The 23234-nt window shown below is 42.7% G+C and overlaps 1 protein-coding gene across 1 annotated transcript in view; it reads left to right on the top strand.

Moving 5' to 3' along the window:
• NYAP2 (neuronal tyrosine-phosphorylated phosphoinositide-3-kinase adaptor 2) overlaps window positions 1-23234 on the top strand; it is a 230821-nt gene that overhangs the window by 88864 nt on the left and 118723 nt on the right. Inside the window, exon 2 of the mRNA XM_006020745.2 lies at window positions 7245-7546. Within this exon, the coding sequence (XP_006020807.1) occupies window positions 7245-7546 (302 nt within the window). The remainder of the gene's footprint in view (window positions 1-7244; window positions 7547-23234) is intronic.

The raw sequence follows: 23234 nt of genomic DNA, 5'->3' as shown, positions 1-23234 counted from the left end.
CCGCGAAACCCCCCCCCCCCCCCCCCCCAACTTCAGGCACTTGGGAAAAGAAAAAAGCCCTGACTCACTGGGTGCTGCCTGGCTGATCCCTACTGCCCCGTGCTTTGTGGGGGGTCTCTCCAAAAGCCCCCCCAGCCCCTCCATGGCTGCCACATCCACCACAGCTCCAGCCCTTTAAGAAAAAAAACCAAGAAAACCCCCACACTCACCATTCCTGATGGTGGGGGGGGTGATCCCCTCTGCCCCCCCACTGCTCCGCACCACATGAGGGGCTCTGCACAATCCCCCCAAAGCCCCAAGGCCACTGCAGGAGCAGTGAGTCCTGGGGTTATTCTCCATTTTTTTTTCTTAAAGGGCGGGGGGGCAGCCGTGGGGGGGCTGAGGTAGTGGGGGGGGGGTCATGGGGCTTGTGGCAGAGTCCCCCACACAGCATGGGGCTGTGGGGGGCAGTAGGGATTGCCCCCCTGCTTGGCTGGGATGGGTCCCCCCATGGTCCCCTCCCTCAGCCCCCCCGCCCCAGTACTTATCAGCTCAGAGTCCAGCTGCAGCTCCCTGCTGTAGCCACCGAGGACTGTCCTAATCATCAAAGCTCTCTGAATCTTTTCCGAAGATTCGGAGAGCTTTGAATCAATTTGGACCTTTTTCATTGGTCCCCTAATTTGATTCGAATTCGGAGATTTAGCCACCGAATTGGGCTGAATCTCCTCTGAATTGAATCACCACCCAAAGCTTCGCACAGCCCTATCCCACACCCCTTGTGGGTTGTCTGCCCCTTCCTTCCCCAGCAAACCCCTTATTCCCAATCCCAAACTTCTTGCCCCCCAATCTCCTTGCTAGCCCTACCAGCCCAATTTACCTGATATCAGGTGGCATTTTGAACCAATTTAAATCTCCCTAATGGCTGTATTTAGTGAGCATGTCTATACAAGATGCTATGTCACTTTAGCAATGAGTTATCGTGACGTAGCTTATCGGTACAGTCAATGGGCACTAACCATGCTGCTGCTACTATGTTGCTGTAGCAGCAAGCTACTGCACAGTTGCTCATCACTATGGTGACGGAGGGTCAGAAATGACCCGTGCACGGCTGGGTCTGTGCAGTACTAAATGACTGCACAGTACCAATTGCGCAGCCAGGGTCACATGTAATATTTACCCCTATGTGGAAGTGAAATATTGCAATTAACTAGATATCCTGCTCAGAATTTTTATGAAGTGAAAAATTAAGATTTAAATGTTGTTATGCTTTTTATATATATAAATGTTATATATATAAAATGTATGTGTGTATATATATATATATATAAAATAATATGTTAGTACAGATTTAAGGAGATAAAATAAGACCCCCATCCCATCTACATCCTTCAGTAGGTTTGGATACTAATCCTCTTTAAATAATATGATGTGCATTTTCTGTAGTATGGCATCAGAAGATTATATTATTTTCAGAAAAAAATTATGGCAAGATTAGTGGAGACAGTTAATCATTTAAATTAACTACAGGTTTTTATATTAATCATCAGATTATGGAGAAAAATAATGAGTTCTGCCTTTTGATCTTTTTTTGGTTGAAAATCCCATTGGGATTGACACCAATTATGAGTCAATAATAAATTGGTTGTAAATTTGCTTAGGTCACAAGTGGATAGGAGGGGGAGGGGGCTATATTGGTGCACTTGCATCCCCATTTGCTTCCTTATCCACTCCAAGTTTAAAACTTACTGCCTGGCAGTGGCAGTAGCATTTCTTGTCATGCAGTACTGATGAAGTCAATCAGCTTCATGGCTCATTTTAATCCATCTGATCCTTTCTAAACTCTTTATTCCATAGGTGTTAATGACCTTTTCTTCTTTTTAATGGTCTTGATGTTCCACCTATCAAGCTGTCCTTTGTTCTGCAATTCTGCTGTTTGTTAGCTGATCCTGGTAATCAAGGTCCTAACTTCACAGCCCTGCTGACTCTCCAATGAAGTTGTATTTGCTTCAATATAGCCCCAGGCCTCTAGCATATTAGTAAAACTCCTAGTTTATTTTTAAGTAGAGAAAAATATGAGTTGTTATATGTGATAATGCATGCTACCATTTATACCCCTCTTTTCAAAATTCTAAATCTGCCCATGGTGGTTCTCAACCTTGTTGGACTCGATACTCCTTTCAGAAAATGACTGCTCTACACTTTCACTTGTGTTTGGAGTATAGAAAAATAGTGAAGTAATCCTTTTGCTATAAAGAACTCAGAAAGATTGCAATGTATCAGAATGGTTTTACCACTATTAATTACTCTTTGAAATCTCTGGGTGCCTATACATGTGCAGCAAGACTGCTCTGACATGTAATTACAGGACATTGGCGCAGACTCCAGTGTCTCATGTATAAGCATCCCCGTACTCAAAAATGGAGGCAGGGGTGCTTTACCTAAAGCTCATCAAATGAAAAAAAAAAAGCACCCCTGCCTCCATTTTAGTTAAAATGCCCCCACCACCATTTTTAGCATGGAGACACTGACTCACAAGATGTTCCAGGCACTTTAATTATTCAAGCATTCCCCCCCTCCCCTCCAACTCCTAGAACACATGTATAAATGCCCTCTAGGTTTATCTTGTAAAACATCTTTGCGCACCTAACAATGCAACTTTCACTTGTGTACAGTTCCTTCTGACTCACCAAGGGGTATCTTTATCCTGGAGTGGAGGGACTTGCTGGCATAGCTTTGTGCTTGTTTCTGCTTTGCTGCCTGTGCCCTCACAATGTTATGATCTATGTCTCAAGGAGACCTTTAAAGAGAGAAGTAGAATGGGATTCACCTGGCTTGCTCTTCAAGGGGTATTAGCTTTATGAAAATGAGATGTGTTCAGTGCTAAATCCTACACTTTTTTTTTTAAAGCCAAAAGCAGTATCAAACAGGGAACTGAAGAGGGAGCAAGTTAGCTTGCCCAAGGCATCTACAACTTGTATGTGTGTTCCTGCAGGAGCACTATAGCTGTTGTAGGATCTTTGTGGGACTTCAAACACCATCCACAATTCATCCCACATATCCCTATTCTAACACTCCTATCACGCAGATTTTTCCTTAAATTAGCGACAGGGGCACTGTGGTAGGGCATTGTTTGTGCCTGCCACTTTAAGACCTGGGGCCAAGCAGCCAGCAGGTGCTTAATTCCGGCGGCCATTTTAGAACTCTGGCTGCTCATATAAACAGGGTATTTTGCTACTGGCTGGAGGTACAGCAACATCACCTGGCTGCAAGGCTTCATGGAATACTCTGGAGGTATGGGAGGACCTGTAGGGGATGGTCAGGAGGCTCCTGGTCCTGGGCATGACCTAAAACTGCATCCTGCCAGGAGTGGGTCACTTGGTGGGGCTCTCAGTGGCTCAGGAGCCCCCAGGAAATTCTAGGCCAGTTACCACCCCAGTGAAAGGTGGGTCGGGGTGCCTTACCCCAGCTCCCACAACCAGGTGGGTTACCCCCTTGTAGAGTCTTGAAGGTGGACTCCAGCGAGAGAGTGGAGCCATAGACTCAGAAACCTGTCTTGACATCACCCAACTGGTCAGTGCTTTTGCCAGAACTGGAAGGGTCAAAGGGCCAGGGGCCCACTGTGAGGGATGCCCAGAGCTGAGGGCCTGGGGTTCCGACTGGCCTGGAGGTGGGCCAAGGCCAGTGTAGCCGAAGGTCCCAGGGGACCACACCCATAAGGGGGAGCAGCTCAGGGAGCTAAGCAGCCTGGAATGAAGGTGGAGTAGGTTGCCTGAGTGGAGGGATCCAGGTGGGGTTCAAATAGTAGGATTCTGGGGCCCAGGGGGGGGACGGGGATGTTGACAACAGAGGATGCCATCTGCAAGGCATGGGCTGCAGTGTAGGGGAGGTACAGAGCCGCAGATAGTGCCCCCTGGCATCGGTGCAAGACATGGGCAGCCTCCCACTTATTAAGATTAGTAATTAATTAATTAGCATCAAGGCATAGAAGGAGAGAAGGCATATATTGGCCCAGAACAGGTGGGCGGGCCAAAGGTAAGTCGGCCCTGAGAATGCTCCCTGTTACAGGCATCAAACACAGTAAAATTTTCAAAAGTCCTCACTTACAAAATCACTTAGAAACCCAAGTTCCATTAACTTTGAAAGAGTGACTTTCTTGCTTCACAACGTATTACCTGCAGATCATATCTAACAAGTAGAACTTGCATGTATTGGGATGTAGGCTGTTTAGATTCTATGTCTATAATTGAATGAATGATGGAGGTATCTCTTACAAAGAGATCCCTCTTGATTTTACTGTGTTGCTGATTTTTTTTTTATATGAAATGTACTGTGCATATACATTCCAACAATGAGCATCAATGCCTAACATGCATAAGAATTGTAGAAATCAGACTGTATGTGTACAGTGGATAGTCTGCCTTAACATGTTTGCATCCAAATTAGTTGATCTTTCCTTCTTTGATGCCTATGGATACCTTAGATACCTACTTGGTCATGGGTTTTTCTCCTGTGATTCTGTGCTTTCATTCTAATTATTTACTCATCTTATGCACTTTTATGTCACCTTCCAGTTGCTGTTCATGTTGTAGATTCAGGATAGGATACTGAAGTATATTTTAAACTTTCCCATTTCTGAGTAATTTTCAGAATATTTTTCCATGTGTTGGGTTTGTTTTTTTTTATTTACTCTGAACTGGCATAACGGATTAGAACCCATCGATCTTATTTCCCAAGATTCATACATGTCTGCAGTAATAGATGAGCAAAGGGAAGTATAGATCAATGTATAATGCCACATTCTTTCCCCTACCTCAGAACATCCATACTCTTCTTCTTAAAGCTTCAGCCATAACTTGTGGTGCTGGAGATTTGCTCTAATCACACGGATAGATGATAGGTTTTTCCTCAATTTATATTTGTACATTTTCAGGTATACAGTAATATACCAAATATTAACTATGGGCACACTGACTGATGCATTGATTAGGTCTCTCCAACAAATGTTGTTCCCAACTTCCAGGACTTAGAAGTGAACTGCTTTCTACTGCTAAGGGTTATCCTTTTTAAATTAATTGTACTACAGTAGTGTCTCAAAATCAGGTCCTGGTTGTTAGGGCTCCGTTAGGTGCTGTAGCTCCCTGCTCAGAGAGCTTCTGTTTTTGTATAGTCTTCAGACTTTCATGTAGGATCATAGTAGAAAGTACTTGGCATATGACAATAATATAATAGTTTACACTGTAGTTTTACTGTATGATTTATAATGATTCTAGTGATCTTCCATGTGAAATTTTCTGAACCAGAGAAAAGAGTAAGAGAAAACATTTAGAAAACCACTTCTTTATTTTAAAAATATCACTGAGCCAGAAAACATTTAAAAAAGGGTTTAAAAATCAATAATATGAAGTCAAATTAATTTCTTAGTGTGTTGAATAGAGTTTCACAAATTTTAATAGATAAAAGCAAAAATAGATAAAAATTGTACTGCAACAGCTATTCTACAGTTACAGGGCCTTGTTACATATTGCACTTTGAGCAGCTCAGATATTGATCAGTGTTACTGCTAGCTCGACTTTGGAGAAGTCAAAACTAAAAACCTTCTCTGTCCCCCACCTGCACAGCTGTGACTTGCTACTAGCAGGCTGGCAAGGAGCAGCCAGACTAGTCGCTAAAGCAGTGAGTTGCCACTAGAGAGTTGGTGACCCAGGCTGGGCGTCTATCTCTGCTGTAAGCAGGGATGTGAGAGAGATGGGTTAGAGTGGGGAAGGCAGGAACATGAAACTAGGAGGCAGAGAGCTAATGGGATGGGGTGGGTAATGAAGTGAGAGATGGAAAGGAATGGGGTTGTGAAATGAAGGAAGTCTGCTACTGAAGGATAAAATAAAGTAAATAAATAAATATATATATATATAAATAAATAAAAATAGAGGAACTACATTAAAGGAGGTCTCGTGCCTTAATAGATTGGGATTGGGATTGGAGTTGGGGGAGGGGGTGCTGGTTGTGCTTCCTGGGGTGACTAGAAGTTGAGGGAAGACTCTTGGGAGCTACTGCCCCCATCCTGGGAAGGAACCCCGAGCTCATGGTGACTCAGTATGGCCCCTACGTTGTCTTCCCCTTACCCCCGCCCTTTGACCCTGCTCCCAGACCCATCCATACCTTGCAGCCTGGCTAGCTGGTATGTGCTCTGCAGGATGTTTGCACAGGAGTGGGAGGGGAAGTTGGCTTGGTGCCAGAACTGCCCCCTGGGCCATAGAGTTCCTAGAGTGGCAAGTTTGTCCACACAAAACAGGAGGGTGAGGGAGGAGACACTGCATCCTGGGCTACTGAAGTCTGCGACATGGGCAGCTCATCTGTGTGGAGTGGCCACCACATGAATGGGACATGAGCTGGGTAACGGGTCGGAGAGAAACCTGCCCTGGAGTGACATCACTTTAAGCTGCCTACAGTGTGCTTGAGACTAGTTTCAGGAGTTAATGTGTGGATAATCCAGGGGTTTAGAGCTCCAGGAGCTGCCTAAAAGTAATATTCAACAAGGCCCAAAGATGAAATTGCATTCATATTATATGACTGTTTTCCACCTTACCTCTAACCTCTTCAAAGAGAGTTTTTGTGAAGGTTTGGCTATTGCATCTCATTCTAAGGGTAGAGGTTTTCTGCCTAGTTTGGTTAAAATCAAAGGAAGGGGCATAATACGGTGATACGTTGAAGACTCTACCTGATGTTCACTTTTGGAAACTTATCTAACTGGATCATAGCTACGAAATGGATTAATGTGGTTTGATTTTGGTTGCTCTGCAAAGGAAAACCCTAATATATTATATTTTGCTGTAGGGCTACATGGAAAATAGAAAAGATATAGAAATAAAAAAATAGTTCAAGATACCCCAAGCTGACGAAGGAGTTAAAATGGACTTATTAAAGGAAGATTATTAATCTTCTTCTCAGTGGTGTGAGGGGACTCCAGGGAGGGGAGGGGAGGGGGAAAAGTTCTTGCTTCAATGAGCCATAATACATCTCAAGTAGGAAGCAAAAAAATCAGGAAACTGAAGGAAGATATACTGCCAAAGGAGGCTTTGTAAATGAAGAATGTGCCTTTTCCAAGACAGAACTATCAGTTTGGGCCCATCTCTGTTAGAACTGGTTGAAATAAGTTTCTGAGTGTAGATAACGTTTTGAATTAAAATTTTTGAAAATTTGTAGATGTTCCCAGGTGTTATAAAAACAGAAGCAGATCCTTTACTTGGACATATATTTTCTCTTTACAGCATAGGTGGAGAAGTGGTGAGAGGAAATGAAGCAAGTTATGTTGGCAAACATTTCCGAATGGGATTTATGACAATGCCTGCTCCTCAGGACAGACTGCCACATCCTTGCTCAAGTGGTTTTACCGTGAGATCCCAATCTCTTCATTCAGTTGGAGGTACTGATGATGAAAGCAGTAGCTGCTCTCGAAAACAACCACCGCCAAAACCTAAGCGAGACCCCAGCACCAAATTGAGCACCTCATCTGAAACTGTTAACTCTGGAACAACAAGTAAGAGTGGGAAATTACCAGATCGGACTGAAGGTAAGAACTCGAATTATCTGAAAAATGTTAAGGTGACCCTCCTACAAAGAGTGCATATATGTTCCCTGTAATTTATTTTAAAATGTCAGCACTATTTGCCTAGACAGCATATTAAGTTATAAAAGTATTTACAAAAGTGTTGTCTGGCTCTTAACAACTATAGCAACTACAATATTGCTTATAGGGTAAAATGCTAACGTGGTACAGGGCATGGCATGGTATATAGCCCAAAGGCAATAGCTGGTTTGAAGAGGAATACTAAGATGACTAATATTGGATTTCTTAATTCTGATGGGTTTCTTTCTTTATTCAGCTTTCATTTTTGGACAAATCCTGCATTCTCTCTGCCTCTTAACCCCCTCCCTCTCTCCTCTCCTCCCCTTGACTCTTCCCGATTTCCCTAGATGACACAGCATTAAAACAGAAAGAAACTACTTGGGAGGGGACAAGATACTTTTTGCTTCCTCCTTTCTGTTATGAAATTCGTCTTCAAACACAGTGACTCTAAACTTTTTTTTAAAGCAGTGTTGAACTATTCCCTCTACCTGTGTTTTATGTCATTTATAACACCCAGTGTAATATACTGTGCTTCTTGTGTGCATCCCTTTGTTTTCGATAGTTGCTGGAAATGCTCATTGGCTTTACATATCTTATACCTTTTCTTAACCAATCAACTTTTTTAAAGGCTATAAAATATCCCCAAACCATTCCTTATATCAACAGGCTATATATAGACTTAGACTGAATCAATCTTACCTCACTTCTGCTGACAGGTATAGTTATCTTATATGTGGCATTTATCATGCACTTTTCATTTCCTCTCCTGTGCTGTGCCTAGTAACCTTGTTCCACTGGGACTACTTCTAACATTCCAAACCCAGGATTTAATTAGTAGCAATTTAGAAGACCAAGCCATTTGCCATAATTTTCCTCCAGAATTTATCCCCACAATGTTCACTACCTTAAAAGCCAGGACAGGCAATATTATGCCTTGTACCACTGACAGGCTTAAGGTCCAATATTGTGTGACCTTTTGGATCTTTGTATTATTGAAAAGGTCTCACCTTGCCAGTAGGATGCACAGAGCACTTTCATCTAGCCCTGGGAGGTCAGGAGATCTCTCAAATTAAAGAAAGGACATATTTATATATAAAAAAGAGTCCTTTAGATAAGTTGTCTTTCTCTTACATCTGTACAGCCAGACTCAATGGCTAGGGACAGAAATTACACACAAATCAGTATAAGTGATTGGCAACTGGTTCAGATCTGTAACGCAACAGAAGTTCAGTGTACATAGACCACTTTCAAAATGGCTGAAATTGGTTTAAGATAAACCTGGATGGATGTAGTATCAGACTTAACTGATTTAGGTTTAATTGGTTAATTGAACTTCTGTCCCAGATCCCCTACAAATTCAAGTTGGCTCACAGCCAGCCTGCATCCCAGGATGCTTTGCAACTCACTTGCAGGCTAGCCTTGACCCAAGTTGTCTGCTCCTGCACAGCAGGGAGGCATGCTCTAGCACCTCCTGGCTTCTGGTCTGGGCCACTGCAGGCACATGGCTGTATTTCCCGAATCAAAAGTGAATGTTCACTTGCTTATCGGTTCAATCTAAGCAGTTTAGATTAGCCTGCTAAAACTGAAATGATTCAGCCTTGGGATTTTTCACTATCTGTGCTTAGCCAATGTGACTAAAGGACTTTTGCTTTAGAGGAAGATGGACATAAAAATCATCTTTGCAACATTTCCTAAAAATTTTCCATTACATGTGTGAGTGTGCACAAGAGTCAACACAGTGTGTTGTGCGGAGTTGTGGATTATAGTGTTGTCAGGGATGATCAGGGAACCTACTATGTTTACATCCACGTTCCCCTTTTCCTCTTTTCCCAAGTTGCAAAAGAATCTGACTGTCTGAAAGAAAAAAAAGTCTACATTCTTATCCCTTGCCCAAGAAAGCTAAGTGGAAATTTAGCAGGGGCCTTTGACTAGAAAAGTTGCTCCCAGTAGCCCTAATTTTTTTTTTTTCTGGGCAACCCCTGTGTTCTTTGTCTTCTCCCCTTTATCTCCTTTTAACTCCTGATTATTACCTAGACCAGAAGGATGTGCTCTCTGATTGTGACATCTTTGGCATATTTTGAAAGATGGAGTTGACTGGCATTTCTGTTTCCTAGGCCAACTACAAATTCCATCCTTTCTAGCTTAGGTTAGGTTTAGCATACCCCAATACATGATGATTATATATAAGATGTGTAAACTGGGTGTCACTGCTGTATTTGTACCAGATACCCTGCATGATATTGATACTATTTCAAACTCTTTCCAGGAAACTTTTGCAGCATACCAGGTCAATCCAGATTATTTGTATACCCAGGAACACAGGAGAAAAATGAATTAATATTCCATCACTATCATTAAAGATAATCTATGAATTTTATTGCATAGTGTAATAAACTACCTCTATAAAGTAGAAATGTTTTGATACTTCATAGAGAAACCATTCAGTGGCAGTTCTGTCATTGCCAGTTGTAAATGTAATACACGCTGCTGACAGATGTGAACCCGACCCCCCCAAAAAAACAAACAAACAAACCAAGAAACAAAACAAACCCAGCACTTTACTGGAAGAGGAAGCACGTTAGTTCGACCCAACTCCCTAGCATCTGTATAGATCAGTTGCTTCAGTGGGGCTTTTTGGTGCATTTGTCTAATAGCTGATTCAAGAACCAAAAAGCCCCACTGAAGTGCCCGATCTATGCAGACATTGGGTGGGCTGGGTCAAACTAACATGATGCCTCTTCCAGGCGTGTGCTCTACTCAGCATGGGGGTATGCTGATCTTAAAGTAAAGTGCTGTTTGTTGGCTTGTAAGCAGCCACAATGATGAATACCCTTCATTTAACGGGAGGAAGCACCTGACGCTTTCCCACTGAGGGGACTTGGTAACCCTAACATACTCTGAATCAAAACAAACTGGGTCTGTATAACAGAGGGCCATGAAGAGGTGCCAAACTCTTCAGGGACTTCACTAAAGTGTAACATACAGAGTGCGTAATCAGAGTTGTTAGCGTCTGTGGAGAGAATCGTTGTATCATAGTGTTTGATAATTATTCAGGAACATCACAATATGTTGTTTAGATATAGATGTTGAAGCTTCAAAATGCTTTACTTCTCATTGAGAAAGAGAAACAGTATAATCTCTTTTATACTCTATGGCCAGGTGTCTTGCTTCAATGAGAACAAGAATTTTCATGGTCACAGTCTACCTAGAATAGGAATATGCTTGTATATAATCCATGAGCATACATATAAGAGAACACCTGAAACTCTTCAGATAACACTGAAGAAGCTCATTTCTTGCCTAGAAAATCAATTAATTGAAATAATCATTGTTCCTCCATAATTTGCCTCCTAGGAAATGCATTATTCTATCTGGCTGGCAAGGTGTCTAGGAGATTCAGAGTCTGTAGGCCTTGTTTAACTGTTGTACCTATTCAAATTTCTCTGCAACCTTGTCTTGTGTTGGCTATGAACCCACATTGAATTTAGGGAACCATGAAAATGCATATTCATAGATGTTATTTAGAGATGGGGATACATCCCTACCCAGATTATCCACGATCATCCAAGCCTACATTTTCAAACACTGTTGCATATATTGTGCCATGCATTTCCAATTCTGCATTTTCATGTACAAATAGACAAAATATGAGCAACAATATATGCAGATAAGCCCTTGTCGTACTGTTTCTATTAACCACAGAGAACTATTATAGAACAGAGTTATAGATTTCCATAAGCAAATGTGGGATTAGTACAAATACATTGACATGAAAACATATGCATGCTTTTGATGGCAAAGCCCAATAATCTGACCTACAATATTTATTGTCTCACCTACTGACTAATTTAAAATGAAATTAAATACATATCCTAGGCAGCAAGGAGATAGCTTTGATAAATATTGTGCAACTTTATTTGCATTTTTTTTCTTTTGTTTTGTTTCTGTAGGGGAGGGGGTTGCCTGTTTTAAATCCTGGATTGTTATAAAAAAAGAATTTCTGTTTTCAACCTATATTCTCTTCCTTTTCCTTGCAAAAGTCAAAATATTTGATTTGTCGCATCATGACAATTTCCCTAGAAATAGATCATGATGTTAAATATGACTCTGACTGTACTACAGAATCATGTGGTAGGAGAAACTTGGCTGTAAAACGGGAATTCTTTCGTTTCCTAAAAACAAAAATAGCATTAGTAACAGAAACAGAAATAGAAAGAAACATAGTGCCTACGCACACTGTTTGTTGGATAAGTATTTGCTTCTAAACTTGAAACAGTGTGAAAATCTCCTTCAAACTTGCAATAACACATTAGTCCAAACTCATTACATACCAGTTCATGGGCAGATCTAGGATTTTGAGAAGAGGAGAGCACATGGTGAGTCACATCAGCCCATATAACACAAGTATTCTTCTCCAGGTAGACTAGAAGCTATATTATTCAGTTGAAGATCAAAGCAAAAATGAATATAACTTTATCAAAATGTGCACTATTTTTTTTAGATTATATACTAAGTTTAAAACATACACTAAGCAAAAATAGTCCAAACATATAATTTCATTAGTCCTGTAGTCATTATAGTTAAATATATATCTCTTATTCAGCGTCATAAAAGAAAATCTAGTCTTCTTGAATACCTTGACAGTGCCTCCAATACTTTGGTGTCAGTCATTTCTACACCTGATTTAATATTACCACGCTTGAGTTAAGGTTTTAAGCTACAGTTAAGAACAGTCTGCAGCAGGTGTTTGAGGCAGGAGAGAGGCATTACCAGGGATGGCTATCAGATTGCAACATTGCAGAAGAAAGGACAGTTTGAATAGTGGAACATAAAGACCATTTAAAGGAGAGAGGGTCTTTAACACCTGTGGAGTGAAGGGAGGCTAGCAGGAATCAGGTTGATTATAATGAGCCATGAAGTCAATTGACTACCTCAGGGCTGCCTGAATAGAAAAGCCAATGCTTGTCCCAGGCAGCTGGCTTTAGAGTTTGGATGGACCAGGAATGCAAAAGGAGTGCAACTGCACCCCCCTGGATCTGTCCCAGTATAGTAATAATGTTCCAGTTTGTGTTGCATTACACTATACCCAAACTGTCTGTATTTTAAGTAGCAGTTTCCAAGAAAAGGGTCTACCTTTGTAGATCCTCTTTAATATTGTTGGCATATTTCTGAATGTCTGTGCTCTCTGTCATGGTCCATTATTCATACTGTAATTGAAGGACCTGGATTGGGTCATATTGACTGAATTAGGTCAAGCATGCACTTCAGATTTGTAAAGACAAGTTTTTACAGAATGCAACGCTGTCTTTCCACAGAGGTTTAGTGTTCCAACAGAAACGGATCATTTCAACAGTCGGATAATCCTATGCATAATTTGCAGTCCCAATATTACACTAATTACAATTTTTTGTAAATATTAAAAATATTATATTTGTGGTGTTTTACAATAATTTGTAAATGAAATGTTTAGAAGCTAAGGTTTTCAGGGTTGTTCTTCATCTTGAATGGTACATAAATAGGAGTTAAACTAATGCATTTTCACTTTCCAAACTAAAAGATATAAAAAAAGTAAACAATTGGCACAAGCATTTATGGTAAAGAATTTGGGGCAGTGACTGTCTTTTTGTTCTTTTTTTAAATAATGGAATCCTGCTCAGTGACAGTGGCACATAGTACTATGTTGATGATGAGAAATTGTGAAGCTAATTAGATTTTAGAAGCTGATTTTCTATCCATGAGGATTATCTAAAATGCTGTTGGCAACATGAATGAAGAATACACAAGAGTGAGATTTCCAAAAAAAAAAAAAGTAGGATTTTCCAAAAAAGCTCAGCGTTCACCTATTCTAGTCCCAGTAAAGTCAATAGGATCATTACTTTGTGTGGGATGCAGAGATAGGATCATGCTGAGAGCTTTTTCAGAAGCCTCAGCATACAATTGGTGCAATAAAAGATATCACCCACAAGAATTCTTGCCTCTTGTTTTTGTAGTTGTTTAATTGTTTTATGTGTTCTCCACTTGAGCATTCCGTGTGAAAGAGACATCTATTTTGCTACTCTTCAATTTTGTCTAATAGAAGTATCTTTCCTGTTCAGTAATCTCTAGAAGGGAGCATATTTCCCTTTTGAGAAAAAGCAATGACTATAATTGTAATTGGAGTTTTTCAGATGGCACAATTTTGTAAAATTCCCAGTTACCTTGCAAGCTCAGCTGCTAACCCAATGATGTGAGCTTTGCCAATCTGTATAAACAGGAGATGGACTGAAGTGGATTTAGAGCTTTCAGTTTAATATCTTTTGCATCCTCCATTGACTGGTAATTCATTTAAAAGAATAATGTTTGAAAAAATGTACAATATAGCAGCCATCTTACTTTCTTGCCTCTAACCAGCATCCACTGATGGAAGAAATATTTCATAAGAGCCTTATACAGAATGATTGATTTTTTTTTTCTTTTAACCCATATGTTTGTTCCTGACCTTCTGGAATTTAAGCACTGCATTCTTCCCTAATTTAGTCCCTGTGAAATGTCTATAGACATTGTATAGGATGTAAATCAGGACAGCATTTGGTCATCAGTATATTCACTCTATACTCCTAAGTAGTTGTTTTACCAGTAACTTAACCCTGAGGCTGAACTACCTTTACTATGTACAGGTTAGTGCCCTTACTGGCAGTAGCTATGTCGCAGGGGGTAAGAAGGCTTAACACCTAAGGCCGTTTGTAGATGACTCTTTTTATCGGGTTTAAAGTGGGTTAAATGCCTTTTGCACGACTTTAATGGCACTGCTGTTTCAGCATTTGGTGGCATATTGCATGTTAATTCCAGCTGCTGTAGTACATTCAGTGGCGTAATGTGGCTTAAATGGCTTTGGGACACAGCAAATGACTTTGGGGCGTTGAAAAGTAAAATACCTCCAAGGAGTTTTAGTTTCCTACCCTACAGCCACAGAGGGAAGCACCGGGCTCTGTGCAGCCCAGGAGCTGTGCAGGCAGACTGTATCCAGGCAGCCTGGCAGCAGCCTGGGAAGGCAGGCTCCACAGAAGGAAAAAAAAAGTGGTGAGCCTGATCTCCTCCCCCATCCTGCCTGAGCTGCGTGGGGGCCTGATGCTTTGCTCCACAGCTGCAGTGCCCCCCTGGACTGCCCGAGGCACGTGCCCATGGGCAGGTGCCATCAGGGGTGGAGGGCAATGGACTGCTGCTTCCACAGAGAGAAGCACGCCCCAGCAGCTGAGGGACTGCTCTGCCCACCAGCAGGTCACTTCCCCATTGCTGCTGGAGAGGCAGGTAAGGATCGGGCTCCAACACGGATGTACATAACACAGAGGTTTACTTCACTGTAAATTGAAGCGGTGTTTTTAAAAATCCAACGCTTCAATTTAGGGAGAATTAAACCCCTGTGTCATCTACAAATGCCCTAAGTAGGTGTCACTGGAGACAATGGAAAAGATTTCTTAAGAGATGGGTAGTAGTTAGGTCCTCAAATCCCTATGAAAATCAGTCTGATATAGCTGAATATACTGTATGACAGAAAAAACTCCCTCCCCTGAAGTAGGGCAGAGATGCTAGTAAATTAGTGTCTCAAAAAATTCACATTTGATTTCTCTCAGTTTTAGTCATCCAACCCAGAAGTCATGCTTGTGGGGCTGCAAACAAAGAGAGGAGCTACTGGAATGATTTTGCTGTTGGGATCACAGAGAATTCTTCTCCACTGCTTAGTGCACTGCCCATGCACAGGCAGTTGCAGATGGCCCCAAAACTACCCGGGTTATTCATTCTCTTCAGTCTGTGGATGCAACAGGAAGGAACACCAAAGAGCTCAAGTTAGCTTCTGATAGCACCTGCTGAGATTTGCAGTAGATCTGCAGCTATCTGCTTTGCTGGGGTGGGCACTGTAGGTTTAGATTCTGCAGTTTTAGTAACCATCTTTCTGATGCAAACTTTCTGATTGCAGACTCCCAGAGCTAAATTATTTTTCTTGGTCCACAGTCCCTTGCCACCCTTAGTCTGCTCTGGTGTATTCTCTTGTTCTTCAGATAGGGGGGAAAAAAGGAAGTTCTTATAGCAGCCATAATAGCTTTCTGTGCAGAACAATAAGCACAATGTGATTTTCGGAGGAATTTGTAAACAAGTTCAGAAGCCATGGGGGAGTATGTTCTTCCCCCCGAGGCACATATGCATATTCATTAACGTTAATAGAAGTTGCAAGCACTGACTGGAGAATAGACCATGCAATGTTAAAACACATGACAATCTAGTTACTAGCCTGGGAATTATTCTGTGCCATTAGTACTGTAACGATGACCTAGTAGTCTACCCTAGGACTCATGTGTTTAATGGGCCTTTTTCTTGGTTTAATGAAGTAGTATTTCACAGTTCTCTGTTGTGTGTGTGCACATGTTGATTTGCTTAGAGTATCATTCCACAATTAAATAGAACATGCACTCAAAAATGCAAGCCCCCTGCAATATGAGTATGTGCATCTATCATAGGCCCTGGATGGATTCAGTGTTTGTGTGTGTGAATATAAATGCAGAATTACAGTACTGTGTGCGTGTGTATATATGTACAGAGCAGAGATGCTAGTAGGGCAACATATATATGTGTGTGTGAGTATAAACATACAGATGAGGCAAACCCCTAATCTATGGTAATTTTGCCTCATCAGGTAGGGAATTACATCTGCCATGATCAAGGAGAAATCTACAAATATAAGGTACCTTGGTTTAGATATTGTCTGGCTACCCATCCATTCTTGGGTAGCTAATAGGCCTGTGCACGTAGGGAAGTATTTGATTCGTATTTGGCTGATTCAGAGGACAGTGACTCGATTTGGATCACTGTCCTGAATCGATTTGACTGACTTAGTTTCGGAAGATACAGCGCAGATTCGGAGAGATTCGATGATTCAGATCAGCCGGGGAGAGCCAGGCACAGCTGGGAGGCTTCAGGTTCTTCCACGGCTCTTCTGTCTGTGCCTGCCTCTCCCCGGTCTGGGGGAGCTACGGGAGAACCCCCAGTGGCTGCCCTGCCTGGCCCCATCCCCCATCTGGCCCCAGCCTAGTCCCAGCACTTAAAAAAAAAAAAAAAAAAAGAAGAAGAAGAAGAAAGAAAACCCTGCATTTACCGGCTCCGGCAGGGGTGATTGGGGCCTCTGGGCACTCATGGCAGAGCCCCCCCCACACAGTGCAGAGCAGCGGGGATCACACCCATGCAGCAACTGCCCCATGGTGTGGGTGCAGCATGACTCAGCAGGGTGCTGGGCACTGTCTGGGAGCTGGGGCTGCTGGGGCTGAGTGGTGGTGGGCTCTGGCTGACAGGTGGAGCTGCCCCAGCTCCCAGACAGCATGTAGCACCCTGCCGAGCCATGCTGCACCCACACCATGGGGTAGCTGCCATGCGGGTGGCAAGCGGTGGGTGATCCCCACTATCCCCCACTGCCCTGCACTGCATGGGGGGGGGGCTCTGTCATGAGTGCCCAGATGCCCCAATCACTTCTGCCAGAGCCAGTGAGCGTGGGGCTTTCTTTCATTCTATTTTTTTTTTTTTTTTAATGGGACTAGACTGGGGCTGGGCGGAGGATGGGGCCAGGCAGGGCAGTCATGGGGGCTTCTCCCATGGCTCCTCCAGCTGTGCCTGCCTCTGCCCCAGCGGGGGAAGCTATGCCCTGCTGCCTTTTGGCCCAGCCAGCGTGGGGGGAGGGGGAGGTACGATATAGGTGCAGCTCACTCCGGGTGGCAGCAGAGTATAGCCCTTGCTCCCAGTGCTGCCGTGCCTGCATCAGCACTGGGAGTGGGGGTTCTGCCCTGCTGCTGCTTGCCAGCTGGTGTGGAAGGCATGGGATGCAGGCACAGCAGCACTAGGAGTGGGGGCTCTTCCCTACTGCCGCTTGCCCCCTTTTGCCTGGAGTGAGTTGCGCCTGCATCCCGCTCCCCACCCCAGTTGGGCAAGCGGCAGTAGGGCAGAGCCCTCACTCTGAGTGCTGATGTGCCTGAATTCTGCACCCCCCACTCCCCTCCCTGAGTAACATGCCCCCCCACCGCCCCAGCTGGGCAGTTTGTCCTAGTCCCAGCCCAGCCCCAATCCCTCCCTCCCTCATGCCTCTTCCCTTCCCCCTCCCCTAACCCCAACAGATTTACCAGCCAGAGGCAGCTGTGTCAGCTGCCTGCTTAGTTTATGGCTGAATCTCTGAAGTGGATGAATCTTTTCCAAAGATTTCCAAATCAATTTGGATGCTTCAAATTGATTCAGAGCTTTTAATTGGTTTCCCGATTTTGATTTTGATTTGGAGGTTTGGTCCCAAAATCGAACTGAATCTCCTCCGATCGAATCAGCTACTGAAGTTTGCACAGCCCTAGTCGCCAACTACTAAAGGCTATTACGTGTCCACCCATCCCCTCTCCCCCCCAGTAATACCCACACACTGTTAAGCTACCCTGAGGTAACTCTGTCTGTCCATTCCTGACTTTGGTGTAATTTACATCAGTGTAAAAATCAACGTTAACTACACCAGAATGCATGTTAGTTTGTCCTTGACCATAGTCAAACTAGAGCATGTTTAATTTGGCATACAAATATGGAAAGCTGAATATCGTAGAATTTGTGAATCTTCTATTTGTTGTTGTTTCTCACCTCAGGAGCACAATAAACCTCTTTCTCCAGGTGTTGTTTTACTATAAGAAGACTAGTTCTTTCATTGTTTTATTTCACTGAATTCATCCTAAAGCATTAGAAAAAGCTCTTGGAAAAGCATAAATCGGGTATTTCCTCTGCCTTAATTTCATGGCTGTTCAAAAAATTTTAACTGAAAAGGAAGCGTAAGAAAAATCAGAACAATGTTAAAATTTTTATCTGGTGTCTGCTCATCTACTCACCGCACCACCTGTTTTTCAGCTGCTTCTGTTTGTCCCATTGATGCAATGGGACTACACATATAAGGGAGGGTTGGTGAAGAGTAAGAATCTGCAGAAGTCTGTGTATATTCTTACAGCTAATCCTTGTAATAGCAATGTCCTAAGAAACTTTCACGGGCTTACAACCAAGAAAACGCAACATAGCTGCTGTCATTATGTTGTCTGTAGACAATAAGCAAGGTTTCCACCCTCCTACCTTTTTCTTTTCCTGTAGCCAGTTAGGCCTTAGTTTTTTTTTTTTATTTGCAAATCAATGGCAGAATTCTTAATGATGGAGCAGCTTTAAGCATGAAAAATATCTTCTTCCTCAAGATGGATTGTGCAGAATGATGAGAACCCCAAACTCACGTTGACTATCATGGGCATTCACAGCGCTCAGCAGACTTGAGAAGCTGAATCCTGGTAAACCTGGTCATGACTGGTCTCTGTTTCATGGGAAATTTCTTTCTAATGATGGTTTGACTAAAATTCCCTTGGTTGGTGCACCAGTCTGCCACTTTCATCGCATCCACATGGCTTAATTCTGGGTGACATCAAGCAACATATGCCTGACATGCTGCAACTCTGCTTGGCACTTTGTTTTTCAGTTTCTGTGTATGCAAACAGTAGGATAAAATACAGCAGTGACAGCTAAACCATGAACGCTTCTTGAGGTTGCAGTATGCCAGCATAGGCTTTTAAAAGAGGCAAATGAAAGTACAGAACTAATGTGGCACTACTAATAAGTGGTCAGTCCTTTGAACTGTAGATGTCTTTACCTGAATACAAACTCCAAATTCTAGCCTGATTGTCATTCTGTGTAGGCTTCATTTCAGTGGGCTTGAACAGGATTGCAAGAGGGTGAAATCTGGACCAAGTATGTTTAAATCTTTTGACTACAATGAGGTCATATTTTGTTTTCATTACATGATGAATGTCAACATCTTTGTCATGGTGTTTGTCACCTTTTTAGATAATCAAGAATAAATATTATCCAGTAAATTTTACTAAGCATGTGAGCATATAAATTAAATTTGGGTATTATTAATGGGAAAACAAAAACAAGATTATATGTGTATAACATTCTGGGTACAAATGTGCCACTGAAGCCAGTCCATCTGTGTGGGGTAGAGTACAACTAGTGGAGTTCAGAGGAATTGTGCCTGTGGTCCCTTAACCCAAGCTCCTTCAACATTGCCACTCTGCAAGCCAGTGCTGTTCTCTGGACTAACACTGAATGGGACACAAGAACACAGTCTATTTACTTTCAAAGTCTTATCCCCCACAAGAGAATCATGGGGGAGGAGGGAGATTGGTTCCTGTAATTGCTTGAATGTAGGATTGCAGTTTCAGTTGCAAGAAAAAAAAACACATAACACTTAGAGGCCCTTGTCAAGATTCAGGACTCATTGTGCTCGTCACTGTGTAGACATATAGAAAAGACAGTCACTGTCCCACAGATTGCAATCTAAGTAGATAAGACAGGCAAACCATGAGAGATAGTAAGCATTATTATTAGGACTGTGTGAAGTGGGCCCTATTCTATTCAGATTCGGCCTGAGTCAGGAACACTAATTCGATTCATTGTTTCGGATCAGTGTCCCTGATTCAATTCAGCCAAAGCATTGAATCTTCAGATTCGGAGAATCGGTGATTCGGACACAGACACAGCTTTAAAAAATTTTTCTACATACCTTGAGGTAGCAGGCACGGCTCATGATTGCTGCAATGCTGGGGTGCACGGAACATCCCACAAGACTGCGGGTGGGGAGGGGCCTCCACGTGCTAAGCAGTGACCCCTGAAGTGGACCGGAAGTACTTCTGGTCCACTTCTGGGTCTGCCTGGGAGCACACTGGGGGGCCCTCCCATACCCCCTGGCTTGGCGGTTGGCTGCAGGAGGACCCCAGGTGGCCCCCAGATGTGGGAGGCACCAGTCACCGAGCTGGAGGGGCTCTGGAGGGCCCCCTGCACACTCCCCTGTGGACCTAGAAGTAAATCGGAATTGCTTCCAGTCCCCTTGTGGGTCTGCTGCCAAACGCACTGGGGAGCCCTCTGTGTTTCTGTGGGACGCTCCATGTGCCCCAGCATCACAGCAGTCAGAAGCCCCGCCTATCTAGAGGTATGTAGAAAAAAAATTTAAAGCTGCCTCTATGTCTGAATCTCCAAATCTTTCCAACTTGATTTGGAGGGTTCTGATTCAATTCAGAGAGATTAAAGGGTTCTCCATTCAATTTGGATTCAGAGATTTGGCCACCAAATCAGGCTGACTTTCTGCTGAATTGAATCAGGGACCGGAGCTTCATACAGCCCCAATTATTATTCCTGTTTCAGAGATCAGGATGAGGCACAGAGATGGACTAAAGGCCAAATCTAAAATTGGACATAGTCCCATAATGTGGAACTTATGTGAAATTTAAGTGCTTAAGTCCCAAATTGCAATTCTGGAAATCCCTGTTCAGCTGTTACCTAATTCTGGAGTGCATAGGCACTTCAGCTGTCCTCATTAAAGTTCCCCAGGTAACCCAGAGGTATAACTTTAGGCCTATCCAGAAGCACCTCTGTCTTAATGAAGTTGAGCAGCTTGGTGTCTTAACTCTTGAATAAGCTTTAGAGATAGTGGCCTTTTATGTGTGGAGCCTAAGTGATAAGTATACTTGAACAATACTTATCATACCCTTTATAAGATTCAGTGGTAGCTACTTTTTTTTTCTTTTTCTGCAATATAGCCAGCATCCTCTCCCTTCTATATAGTATCCTGGAGGTTAGAGCCTTCACCCAAGATCTCAGACTGATTCATTGCCTTCTTCTGAGAGAATTCAAATCTTTTATGTCCCTGGAAAGTGTCTATGTATCAGGGGTACTTCCCAACCTTACTTTCAAACCTGTTCCACCCTGTAGAAAAGAAGTCAACATTAATTGGGCCTGAGAGAGCAGGTATCAAGACACTGTCACACAGTTGTTAGGAGACTGGCTGAAAAGGAGGGGGATTCTGTGTTCTGACTCCTGCTCTAAGGACTAGTTATTCCTCTTATTTGAAACAGTTAATGGATAAAATGCATCATGGTAACAGGAAATGGATGCAGGACTCCTCTGGTAAATGTCCTCACCATTATATTGGAGGGTCAGGCTGCCTCCTCCATTTGATCCAATGAATCTTAAGTACTTTTATGTACAGTGAAATAGCTTCAAAGTGAGAAATGGAGAGTGCTTTTGCCCTAGAATAACCCATAGCCTGGTGGCTAAAGCTCTATTAGATGGTGTGCGTTGGAATCCCTTCACATAAAGAAAGGAATTGAACCTGGGCTTTATGCAATCTGGTTCAGTGGTTCAACCACTGATTAAGAGGTGGGGTACCATTGTGACCTCTTTGACTGTGTTTTAAATTAGAAACGTGCTACTGAAAGAAAGACAGGTACATATCTTCATGAGAGGGTCTAGGCTGTGAAGTCCAAGAGGAAGGAGCTACCTCCCATTAAGTACCTCCACACTTGAGTCGAGTGAGTAAACCCTGGGGAAAGGGCAGGGCTTAAGACTATTTTCACTGGTTTCTGTGGGTCAGTGCTTGAGACTCCTTACTTACCATGCTCTCATTGATCCCATCCTCAGGATCCTCTGTCCCAGTTCATTGTATATGGAACCTAGATGCCTAATTTATGGTACTGGGTTCCATTGCAGGGGGCTGAGACCTCAAAGTTATGGGTACTGTCATGTAAGACCTTTGTCTGAATCTATGCCTAAGTAACTTGTTCAAGCCCAAGCTGGAAGTCTGAGGTAGAGTTTGAAATGGAACCCAGTCCAAAATGCGAACTGCAAGACCTCCCTCTGCTGATGCTAACCATGCCACACAGGATGAGCTTGGCTGCTAACATCTTCATTCCCTGTGTGCCCACAGAAAGAACTGGCTCATTGGGAGCATTTGCTTTGCGTAATATGTAGTAGCCAGCATGTCTATAAATCCTGACTCCTTCTCAACTTCATTATGTTCTAACTGCAGAAAGTCTGCATCTAATTTAATTGCCTCCTCAGCAGGGACAGTTTTAATGGAATTAGATTTTTGTTTATAACAATGGAAGTTTAAAAAAATGTTTGGGTTTTATTACTTTTGGTAAGTAAGACTACAAATAAAAAGCAAACTTTCTTCAGTCAATTATGTTCACCAAGAACCAAGACTACACTGAAAATCACTCTAAAACAGCTACTACTAATCCCCTAGCCTAAGCACCACTCCTGAACCAGATTATTTCCTTAAATATGAGCTTGTAAAAACAAACACGTGGACAATATACCATTGTTCTGAACTATTTATTATTTTGTCACCAATGCTGAGAGACACAATCTTGACACCCATTTTAGAAGATTTACACTGACTGATTTCACAGAGGCCCCAGTTCTGAAAACTCAATCTTACACCCAAATCAGTGCTATGCAGAATTGGTCCATAATGGGATACAGTATGGCAGAGTGGTCTAAGCATAAGGCTGGGACTTTATTCCCAGATCTGCCACTGGCTTCTTAGGTGACCTGGGGTAGATCACTTTAACAGTCTGTGCTTCAGTTTTCCCATCTGCACAATGGGGATAGCAATGCCTTTGTTTTGTAAAGTGCTTTGAGACTTCTGAGGAGTGCCAGGTCAGTGTGAAATATTGATGTTCAGATGAGTTAGGAGTGTTCAGAACATGAAAGGTGTGCAGTATCAGAGGCTGGCTAACACAGTGGTGACCTCGCTCTCCCAATGTGT

This window comes from Alligator sinensis, unplaced genomic scaffold (genome assembly GCF_000455745.1).
Source record: "Alligator sinensis unplaced genomic scaffold, ASM45574v1 scaffold596_1, whole genome shotgun sequence".
NCBI classification, from domain to species: Eukaryota; Metazoa; Chordata; order Crocodylia; family Alligatoridae; genus Alligator; species Alligator sinensis.
The sequence above is the reverse complement of the archived record's forward strand: the minus strand, read 5'-3'. Positions and strand labels throughout refer to the sequence as shown.